General features: G+C 42.6%; 1 protein-coding gene across 1 annotated transcript; it reads left to right on the forward strand.

Moving 5' to 3' along the window:
• Positions 1 to 2,051: 2,051 nt before the first annotated feature.
• On the forward strand, positions 2,052 to 7,954 carry LOC142903703 (rho-related GTP-binding protein RhoU-like). The gene is made up of 4 exons (XM_076049484.1): positions 2,052 to 2,678; positions 3,072 to 3,130; positions 3,861 to 4,049; positions 4,275 to 7,954. Exons 1-4 carry the CDS (start codon positions 2,375 to 2,377, stop codon positions 4,557 to 4,559), a joined length of 837 nt encoding a protein of 278 aa, XP_075905599.1. The 5' UTR covers positions 2,052 to 2,374; the 3' UTR covers positions 4,560 to 7,954.
• Positions 7,955 to 12,075: the final 4,121 nt, after the last annotated feature.

Consider the following 12,075-nt stretch of genomic DNA (forward strand, 5'->3'; position numbering starts at 1 on the left):
TGTTTTGATTTTAGCTTTTTCAACAGTCTGGAAAGCTTCCTCTATGATCCACCAGATGGTGCTATTTAGCAGCGCCATACTGAACCGCTTCATAGTAGAAGAAGAAAGTCTCCTTGGAATCGTGCTTCCGTAAATATGATTTTTGTTTCCTTATCTGCCTGTGTTTAGTGGTTTGTGACGTTCAAGAAAACACAACGTCGGTGAGTGGTTCAATGAAGCGAACGTAGTAGAGGGGAATCTATTAAAACCTGCGAACAACGGCGTTCATGGTTCATTTGCGTGCACGAATAGGAAACTGTCAAGTTTGACATTGTCCGCGTCTGTGCTCTCAAATTTCCCCCCAAACAAATAAGACTCATTCGGTTTGTGTGTCGGCAAGAAAAAGCATACAAATTGTACCGTAATATAATGTGACCATAGTGCCTAAACTAAAGGGAACCGTGCGAAAAGTAAATGTGTTCTCATGCTAAACTTACAACTGGTGTTCATAAGTTCATAAATGTAGACTTTCACAACAGTGCAGTACATTACACGCATCATGTTCTACTCGATAAGGAACCTGCATAACTGTAGATAAAATATCTGGTTTGACAACAGTTGTACTCTTGTTTCAGGGTCAACTTGTGTTTCATCATTGGGAGTTCAAGCTAAGAGAAGACATGTATCGAAGGAGGATACCCTTCACAAACATAGCCTTTGCGGCAGTGCTTGGAATTGGAAGTGCCGTCTACATCTACAAACCTTACTTTGATCAAAATGCAAATATCTCAAGACGGCAAAATGAGGAGGTGCCAAAGAAGCAGAGTGAAGTCGACAAGTCGTCATCGGCATGATTTCCTCGCGAGCAGGAAATGCACAAATGTTTGCAGAGCCCTGAGGATCTGCATGAGAGCCAGGCGGACTGTCAAAGCTGGAGGCACTGGAGGCACCAGAGTATATGAAGAGATCAACAATGGTCAACACAACTTTACCCTGGATGGATCCATGAGCTTTTATTAAATATCCTCAGCCTCAACCAGAGTACCTCAAACCATACTGCAGTGACTTAATGTTAGTTTTTATTTGATGTTTGTCTTTTTTCCTGTCAGCAGTGTTTCCCTTTACTGTATGTTGGCAGTTAAGAACATGCTTGCTCGCCCACCAACGAGATGCTCAGATGCTGCGTTTCAACCAAAACAGCACCGTTTAATTACCCTTTGAAACGTTTTATTGGAAATATGTCGGATTGCAGGAATACGTGTGGTGTCACAACAAATATTTGATCAAAATGTTTAATAAAGCCTCCTTCTCATGTGACCTGGAACTAATAATAAAAATATTTAAGCTTGACAAGACAAACACTCCTTTGTTTGAGTTTTAAAGTCCTCTATTGTAGGCACATGCAAAAATGAAATGTGTGCAATTTTTTTCCCCAGTAGACAAATCTGAAAAGTTTGCTGTGGAAAGGATGTGGGTCTTATCTACTATACTGGACACTGGTTTGACTGGTTCACAGGTTACATAGCATGGCAGCTACTGGCAAAGAATCTGAAATCTGTTTTTCAAAACATAGAAACGCTCTCTAAAAATCTAACGTGATTGTACATTGTTATATACATATATGAGTGTGTAAAATACCCCAGACGTGGGCCACATGTGGCCTGTTGAGTTTTTTAATCCGGCCTGGTGAACTTGAAGAAATTATTTAATACTCGTAAGTGAGTGATTAAATAGCTGTATGTAAACCATTTTTTTTTTCAGCGTTTCAGGAATCATTTACATAAAGGGCTAAATACCGTTGGGTTTCAAAGACATATTTTGTTGTAACCGCTTTTGTTCATTTTCAATTGACATTAAGCACTTGTTTTCTACATATCCCATGATATATTGTATTCTTTTATTCCTTCTGCTCCTGCCCCTCTGTCAAATTTTAGACCCCATTGTGGCCAACCAGTCAAAAAGTTTTCTCTCTCTCTCTCTCTCTCTCTCTCTCTCTCTCTCTCTCTCTCTCTCCCTCCCTTTTCTTTACAAACACACACACACACACGCCCGCCGTGACGTCATCTGAAGGGGGGTCTGGGACGGGACTATCGGGACTAAACTCTATCGACTGGTCGGGACAAGGACTCCAGCAACTTTGGCTGAATCATCGTCCCCTTCACCCTGGCCGTAACTTCGAACCAGCCGTGGCTTCTCCATGTGTCTGTCTAGCAAAGAGATCTAAACTTTCCCTCATTTAACCATGGGACCCGCCACAAGTCGGCGACACCGGGGAAGTCCCAGGACCAGCTGCTCTTTATCAAGTTAGCCCCGGCAGATGAGCAGAGAATGGACGCCTTGAAAACTGGCCCAAACCGGGACTGAGCCCTCCGGCCGGGTCTCCCCCCCGACCTCCATGTCTCCTTCGTCTCCCTGCCAGCTTCCTCCGCGGGGTGATGGTGGATACAAGCTCGCACCGGCGTTCCCTGCTCCACCTGTGCCCCCGAGGAGGGTCCGCAGCCGGGACAGGGGCTCCGGCAGGTCGCGGCGGTCCGGCGGCGGAGGGGCGGGAGGCGCGGCGGCCGGCGGGGCTGCGGAGCGGCGGGTGAAGTGCGTTTTGGTCGGGGACGGAGCTGTGGGGAAGACCAGCCTGGTGGTCAGCTACACCACCAACGGCTACCCCACCGAGTACGTCCCCACCGCCTTCGACAACTTCTCAGGTGAGGAAGAACCGGTCACACCTGTTCAGTGTTGAGTGTCTACACATAGATCGACCTCAGGTGCCCTCTTTAGGAACCAATAGGGGATTTGTGTTTTTATTACTTTTTAGGTCAGTGAGACTTGAACGGTATTAATTTGTTGAATTCGTGTGTTGTTGTTGTTTGTTTGTTTTGTTTTTTTTATTATTGTTAAATCAACCGTAAAACTAGTTTGTGGCTGAACTTGAACCACTTGGGACTCACTTTACTTATTATTTGGATTGACCATCTTCTTGTTTTTTTTGTTTTTTTCGTGATAAAGGGAAAATAAGAACCAGTTTGGGTCGTATGCTTATGAATTAAATGAGGATGGTTCTTGTGTTTCTCAAATGTCTTGATGATGTGTGTCTGCAGCTGTGGTGTCGGTGGACGGACAGCCGGTCAAACTGCAACTCTGTGACACCGCCGGACAGGTCAGTCGTTTGTACAAACACACACACTCACACAGGCAGTGAGGGTGGCCGCATTTCCTGTTGTTTTTACCAGTGTTTCCAACAATGACAGCGTAGAGGTTAAGAACAGATCAAGATCTTCGTACTGGGTACTGAAACTCAGAGTCTGTGGTATAAATACGGTTGCTAAACATACACAAAATAACTTTATTTATAATACTGAATAACTTTATTTAGTACTATATCAATTATAAAAGTTAGCAAGGGTAAAAAAGTCTCTACTTGATTTTACGACCGCTGTTCAAGTCTGTATCCAGGAAACCCTCAGGTAGACTCACAGTTTTTTGGTCGACAGGAAGTCATGTGTTTTAATTTCATTATCTGAAGTTATTGCAGCTGCTTGTCTGGAAACAGACCACTGCTTATTCTGAATGAGCTGAAGTAGGTTGCACACACAGCTATTGTTTACCTTGAAACTTGTGTCATGAAACCTTCTAAGGCGTTTTAAATGTATACGTTGAAAAGGTTTTGCGTATTTTTCCTCCACAATGTGTACAGAGATGCACAGCTGTGTCAGTGAATGGGAGTTAGGATACAGTAGGAGAACAATGATGGAGTTGTAACTAGATTTTTTTTAAAGTCATGAGTCAGGGGGACAGACTGTAGTCTGCAATGCCTGCCTTTTCAGCTCACATACTCCTACGTTTGCTGCCTTTCGACCTCATTTCCATCTCGGTTTCCATTTCTCCAGGATGAGTTTGACAAGCTGCGACCTCTCTGCTACACCAGCGCTGATGTGTTCTTGCTGTGCTTCAGCGTGGTTAGTCCCGCCTCCTTCCAAAATGTCCCTGAAAAGTGGGTCCCAGAGATCCGGAGACATGCTCCCACCGCACCGCTTGTTCTCGTTGGCACACAGTGCGATCTACGTGAAGATGTCAAGGTGAGAGAAATGTATTTTGCCCCGAACACTTGGTATAAACACTCTGTGTTTATACCTAATATTTCTTTCCAACTCTAAAACTAGGGTAACACTAATATACAATTTGAGAAGCATATTTTAAGTCTTCCACAACAAGACATTGCCCCAAAGCTCAAATTGGGGGATCAAATGTTCAGGTCTACCAACAGGTTTTAACCCACGGTACACGTTGCTCTAATACCACAGGTGCTGATTGACTTGGCCAGGTACCGGGAGCGACCTGTGGAGCCTACAGATGCGCAGGATTGTGCAGTAGAAATTGGAGCTGTGGCCTACATGGAATGCTCTTCACTGACCCAAAAGAATTTAAAAGAGGTGTTTGACACAGCCATCATGGCCAGCCTTCAGAACTATAACTTCCACAAGCACCCAAGAGGAAAACAGAAAAGACAGAAAAAGCAAAGGCAGACACCAAACAAGATGAAGAGTTTGTCCAAGTCATGGTGGAAGAGGTACTGCTGTGTAGCCTAGAGCAAACCCCAAGTTCATTTGGGTGTTGAGGTTTGAGACTTTGGTTCTACATTGACTTTTCTCTCATCTGCAATTAGCTTGGTTTTGAATCTTCCTGGGCTTTTTGATTTTTTTCTTTTTCTTTCACTGAGCAGGACCTCAACTGGACTGTGGATCAAAACCACACTCAGACTGAAAAAGACTTACTATGTTTCTTTCTTTGGGTTGGTCCAGAGGGCAGTTTTAGACTGGATGAGTTCTGCTACTGAGCCCCGCAAGACCTTTTCTCAACCGGTTTTAACCATTGCCTGGTCCCAGTCAGACCAGGAGACAGCAGAAATGTTGGACTAGCAGAGCACTCTGTCACAGGGTGAGTTGATTAGTCCAGCCCAATGTAAATAAGAAGAAATAGCTGTTTTTTTTATTCATCTGTGTTCAGGACTGATGAACACCAAACCAAGTATGACATAATACATCCTCATAAAGTTGCTGGGAGGGGAGTTTGACTTTTGGTACACTGTTCTCTTCACTGTGCACAAACATGCATCTAAAATTAGTTCATTTATAACTTCAGCCTGAGGTCTGATTTAGAGACAGACTATGTTGTCCACAGACCTTCAGTGCTATTTTATGTTTTGGAAAGCAGTCAAAATGAATGGATTGTCACTTTGGAAATTGGTGTGTCTTTTCAGGGTTCAATTCAGTGTAGAAATTAATTAATCTCATGCTTTAATTCTAGCAGTCCACTCAAAGTTTACTCTGCTCTTTAATTAAAGTTGAGCTTCACATTAAATCAAATCTGGACTAAAACAGTGAACATATTTAGTCAGACCAACATTCTTTACGCACATAAACCAAATTGTCCTTTTTTAAATTATATATATCCACACACACACACACACACACACACACACACACACACACACACACACACACACACATATCACAAACTGTTTTAAAAAAAAAAAACAAATCGTCTCTAACCTTAAAAGACCCGGGATCTAAACATAACCAGTAGTGGTATCATACATAGCAATCTAGTTGAAATCTCAACTGGCTTTTTAAAATAATCACCATCCATCTTGCCCAGCACTTGATAAGTCTACCAGAAATACCCATTTCTACTTGGATATAGCCTCAGCAGATGTTGGCTAATGCCTGTCGTAAAGCAGAAATAAAAAGCGACCCAAAAATAGAAGCTGTATGGCAGATAAACACTGAAGTGCCACACCTTCCTTTGTACATTGTAGTAACAGAAACAAGGACAAAAACACAATAATTTACAGCCCCTTCACTGCACAGCGTCTGAATAGCTCATTGTGTGATGCTTACTGCGCCAGTGAGAAAGGAAGGTTTTAAACCGTTGTCTGTAGAGGATTCAGGAAAGTTCAGTTTGTATAAGACATAATCATCCATGTAACGACCAGTCTGAAAGGAGTTTTCCACTCTTCCACATTTTCAGATGTACCCTCCTAAAGTCAAGCTAAAGCTGTTACTGTTAACCTATTACTGCGATGATTAACCAGGAGACGTTAACATGTGACTCTCTGAGAACAACACATCATTCCAGACGGTCATATCAGCAAAAATCAGATGGATTGTGGTGGGACACAGTTGGTGCTTTTCTTACTGTAATCTATTGCGTTGACTAACAACGAGTGAAAAGAGTGAGACTCTCAATTTGGGCCTTTGCGCAGCTTCTTCTGTCGTGCACAGCTTTCCGAGTCACAGTGAAGGATTTACAGTGGCTGTTCTCATAGGACTGCATGACAGCTTTGTAACACAGCCTTTTGCTTTTTTTTTGGTAAATTGTCCGTTTTGCAACCCAACGGCACATGCTAGTTTTATATTTGCCATAAATAATGTCTTGTGGAGACGTCTAACATGTATCCGCACTCACGTGGATCCGGACCAGAGTTGTATCTGCTTTTACATTCTGCTTGTGCTTTCTGCCACTTTTGCTGAAGATGTTACAGCTGGGCCTGAATGACTTCACTGTTCCCACGTTCAACTCAGCAAATGCATTGTCTCTTGCTAAGACTGGAACATAATCAGTTGCCTGTCTTGCTGTTTGTGTGTAGTCTTAGCTGATGGTGGACATAAGTAGGGTAAAGGTCATGCAGACTTTTATGAGAGCTGGCATTTCCTCCAACAGGTCACTTGCACACGCAGAGGTCGCATGCGAGTGATGCAGCCTCACGAACTTACTAAGAACTAAAACACAAACAACTTTTCTCATTTCTTTTTCTTTATTTATTTTGTGTTGCAATGAAACAACGTGATTATAAACAAATACGTGAGAAAAGAAGATCGTGACTGTGTCTGATGAGGATTTTAGGATGACCCTAAACGCAACAGTCCCATGGGATATCAACCTCGTGCTAATTGGCCATGTGATGATAAGCATGACAAACATACTGGTTATACCAGGGGGAGTAAATCTGACAGCGTAACCCATGCAGGCTTCGAACTAAACAAAAGGGGATTGTCTTTGCTTATGAATATAACTTTTCTTGCCCGACTGTTACGTCCTCCTTCCCCGAGTCTCGCTTGAATGATTCAAGTGCTTTTCGGAAGCCAAAACAGGCCGGTTGATTCGCAAGAGTGTTAGACGGCTTTGTAATGTTGAACAGATGGGTGTCAGAAAGTGAAATACTGCGTGTTGAGAAAGTCAGGGAGGAGCTGTGACAGTGGCTTGCCACTAGGTAGATTGATTATTTTCTGCAAAGTCAGGGCTTTGGTTGGAATGTTTGGATAAGACTTTTGGGGACATTTGCTGAGTTGTTTACTTTTTGTTTTCACTTCTGGACCGAAATCCACTGACTTCAGTTGTTTTTATTAATGTGGTCCTGGGATTTTATCATATTGAGAAGAGACAGTTTTATGGCTAATACTCTGCTCTGATGTTCAGGCAAAACAAGCCAGTGACATCAGAATATAAGTAAAGTGATACAACCATCCAAACCCTGATCTGGATACAAATGCATTAACTCTTTCATCATGTGGCCTTTAGATGAAGCAAACTGTGTTAGGCTGAAGGCCAAGAGGTGGGCCGTCATTTTATTCTAAACTGAACTGTCCCGCTGTTGATTGCACATGGATCTGCTGCAAAGTTCAGTGAGTGTAAACTAAATCAGACAGCCTTGGGAAATCGACCCAGCAGTTTGTTCTCGGGAATTGTTTTATTAAGAATAATACAGTGCAAAGCTGCACAGCTGAGCTCACTCCTGTGCGATACCATTTTTAGAGCTTCTCTTCTTCTCTCCGCTCTCTCATTTTACCTGCATGTGAACACAGAACAAAGATGCGACGAGGAGAACAATGTTGCAACCTGCTCGCCATGAAATCCCTGTTCAAGACAATGTATTCTGTACATAGGTTACTATTGACGAATAAAGAACATTTTGTATAGCAAATGCTTTGTGGTGTGTGTTTACAATGTGTCAACTCTCAAAAAAAAAACACCCATAAAATGCAGAGAGTTCATTCTATTTATCAGTTTGAGAACTCGCAGCTACACTTGGCAAACCAGGCTGCAAGTGACAGTCAGTGGCAGGCTGCAGGTAAACAGGTCCCGAGCAGACGTCCTCCAAACTAAACAAGTTTCTTCATGTTGTTCTGGCTCAAGTCCTGTTTCAGGACTGGAGGAAAGCGCTTTGTGATAACAGCAGCCGACTGATGTATATCACAGGAGAGGAGGGCCGAAGATGAGAAGATGTCATCAAGGCATTTTTAACATGCAGGAACACACAGAAAGGAAACGCAGGTCTCTCACAAACAGACGGCGAAAAGTCATCCACCTTGAGACCAGCGACCAGCGCGGCCTTCTGGGCCCTCGCACTTATGCAACCATTTTATTTTGAAGTTCACCATGTGACATTTGCTCCGTGGCATGACTCTCTCTGTTCTTGGAGACACTGTCTGTGTGTGTGTGTGTGTGTTTGTGTGTGTGTGTGTGGTGTGCGTGCTGCACGATGGCATGCCAACTTAACTGCGTCTGGGAAACACACACTGCTTTGGTGAACCTGACAGCACAGAGTCTTTCAGTGTGATGAGAAGGTCAACCTTGTTGTGGTGAGATGAGCCACCCTGTGACTGAAGCTGATGCCAACTCCAATTTCCTGAGATTATTTAACTTCTTCTCTTCTCTGTAATGTGGACTAGACGCTGGGAGATGCACTCTTTCATTTTGAGATGCTCTCCGAAAAAAGGGCAGCCGCAAAGACAGAAAAAAAACTTGCAGTTTCAGAAAACAGTGAGCTGGAATTGGTGTTAAACTAAATTTGTTTTTGTGTTTTTTGTCGGTCGATTTCTTCCTCGCAGACCAAACTGCACAAGTCCTGTAATAAACATGATAAACAATAAAAATCAAACACTAACATCTTTCTTCCAGGCATCAGGAGCTCAGGAGGTGAAGCAGGTTGTCCAATGACTGAAAGGTTGGCAGATCAAATCCTGCCACATCCCAGTCAGTCTCTGTCATTGTGTCCTTGGGCAAGACACTCAACCTACATTGCCTTGTATGAACGAGAGAAGCGTTATATAATGCAATGTATATAATACACAGTGCTGTATACAATTCATCAGTCACGTGTGTGCATAAACAACTACCGTAGTTGCCATTTCTTGAGAAATGGTTTTGAGGTTCTGTTTGAACAACTTTGACATGTTTGCATCATCTGAATCTTTTTGTCATTAAGTGTGTGTATGTGTGTTACGTAACATTACAGGGGGCCAGAGTGACGTCAGTGCTGGGTCTTAACAAGAAGACTTGAAATACGATCTCTGCTTCTCTTGCAAGCTATTAGCCTTACAGACGAGTGTGTTGACAGCTGCGCAGTGCATGTGTGTGTGTGTGTATGCGTCTAAGTTTTTGTGTGTTTGTGTGTGTGGTTGGGAGCTTGAAGCTGAGAAAAAAAATGAGGGAGAGTTATAGGAGGCCAACAGACGGGAAGAAGGAGGAACAGACACACTGGCCAAAAGAAGATGTAGAAGGTCAGAGAAAGAGAGTGGAGCGGTGTTTACTTTAGAATCCAAGAATCTTCTATAATTCCAGAAGCAGAAAACAATTTTTAATCTGCAGAAAGCAACATTTACCACCTTGTTGAAGTGTAAGTCAATCTTGTTAAGTGAGATTGAGGTAGTGAGAAGCTATATATAAATAAAACGAATAGAACTATTGTCAACATCAAACCAGAGACATTTTTCTTTGATGTTCTTGTAAAATTTACATTTTAAGTTCAATTTTAGAATTCATTCAAAGTAAGTTCACGATGACATTATATAAATCTCAGCAGAACTCTCAGCTGCAGCCAGAGTTGGTCTTATCATAGCACCATTACACAAACCACCTGGGCAGATGCAAGGGAGCGTTCAACAAGCTTTTCCAAAGCATTGCACTATTCAGTGGGCATCAAAACCTGATAGTTAAACGTACAAGTCATAACTCAAAAACAGAACTAAATGGGGCTAAGAGGTAACAAGTACAAGTACGTTTTAGAGTCGAAAGAGCCGGCTTATCTTGGTGAGCTGAGCCAAATGGCCTGGCTCACTAGAGGAAAGTAGAACTCTCACTGGGGGGGCCAGGATGGATGGATGGATGGATGGATGGATGGATGGACAAATGAGATATAGACAAGGTAATTCATAATATTGTAGCAACACCTGAACATAACCGCGTTTGTGCAGTAAGTGACTCCTGAAGTTGAACCTGCCACCTCACTCACCAAAGGTGAGTCCTGATAAACTGGGTCTGAGACAGAAGAGAGATTTCTGACCTTGTGGTGAGTTAAAGTGAGCAGTACCCAGACTGAATAACAGAGAAGTGCTCACACCTCTGGAAAGTGTGAAACTGCTGTCTGCACGTGCTTTATCTCTGTCCACTCAGTTCCTGCTCTTGTACAAACACACTTTTCCTTCCTTGCCTTATCACTCTGATTTTTTAAAAGCTGTTTTCCCAACAAACTCTATTTTTCAGTTCTTTTTTAAATTTTTTTGCTTCTTTTGGCTTCAGTTTTCCTTTCCTCAGACCACTTCTTTATCAATTTCTCGCTCTCAACGTCTAAACATTAAAGATAAGGTGTGAGCACGTAGATGACAGATAACAATACATCTATTATACTAACGTTAAGCAAACTCTCATTTTTAGATATTGAATAAACACAGTATGTCAGATATGCTCGTGAACTACGTATGTGGTACGATATGGTACAGTATTTATACTATTGAAGACACATCGGACACCTACTTTTAGCTGTATTTGGACTATTATTCATTTCCCAAACGTGGGTGGCCACACAAAGACGTTCGCACAGGTTAGAATGGTTGGAAATGCAGCACTGTTCACGCTACATTGCAATAGGTTGGGATTTTTTGCTCCAAATGATCTCACATTCATCTTGATAGGCTCCAACCTATGGCACTTTCAGCCACTGGTCAGTGTGCTCGCAGTAGTAACAAAAGCAGGAAGCCAAGAGACAAAGAAGAAACACAGGACGCAACTGCGAGCCCAGTTTAAACTGCTTTAGTGACAGTTTTATAAGACTTTTCATGCATCCATCTGCTAAAGAGCCCATACCAACGTGGACAGAGGCCAGTTTCAAAACAGAACCTGCAAGGCCATCGAGCTGAAACCTGCCATCCGCGAAAGTGAATCAATGGGATTTTGAGTGTTTTAGCAACTCACAGCGTTAGCACAGTGAGTTCCTAAAATCACTCACAGTTTTTCAGAGGTTGTCAAGATGGACTTTTGGACTTTAAATGTCAGCGATCCATCTACCTGGAATTTATTATGCCATTTTATTTTGAAAATCACCTCTTCATCAAGTCATTAACTTCTTTCTGCAGACTTATTCATTTTGATCCGCGCTACAGACAGTAGCAGTCTGCTGTGCTGCTGTTGTCCCACTACACAGACCTTTTCTTCTTATTCGCTGCAGAACGCCAACAGGTGTTAGTAATATTATTAATGATTGCTGCGGCCAGTGACTCTGCGCGCACTAAAACAGGGGCCTGTCATTTGCACAGCCATGTGAAATACAGCCATCATTAAAGTTATTATTTACACCTGTGCTTTCGCAAATGTCTGCAGTAAAAGCACTTTTCATGAACAGGGTGAACGCGCAGAGATGAAGTTGTTAATTAACTCTCAACCTGTCAGCTGCCACGTGTGATGGAGTTCACATTGGAAATGGAGACGGACGTTAGTGGCAGGTAGAGCCACACAATTCACCTTTTGGCAATAAACACTATTATTTGTGCGGTGCGAAGGATTAATGATTACATACTGTGAAAAACAAAATACAAGAGCTAATAGTTTTTGTTTGTTTATAATAGATCACTTATATGTACTAGCCAGCAGGTCTCCTTCCTGTCATGTGGGGGTTGTGCGTGTTGGGTGCAGGGCCCAAAATGCAGACCACTGCAGGTGCTGGAGAGAGGAAAACATTTATTTTATTTTATTTTTATTTTAAAAAGCAAAAACTCAATTAATGGTGTCTTCAAAAGGAAAATAAACCAAAGCCAAAATTGGAGACCA

Source organism: Nelusetta ayraudi, unplaced genomic scaffold (assembly GCF_046127955.1).
Source record: "Nelusetta ayraudi isolate G7.1 ecotype Tasmania unplaced genomic scaffold, CSIRO-AGI_Nayr_v1 ptg000005l, whole genome shotgun sequence".
NCBI classification, from domain to species: Eukaryota; Metazoa; Chordata; class Actinopteri; order Tetraodontiformes; family Monacanthidae; genus Nelusetta; species Nelusetta ayraudi.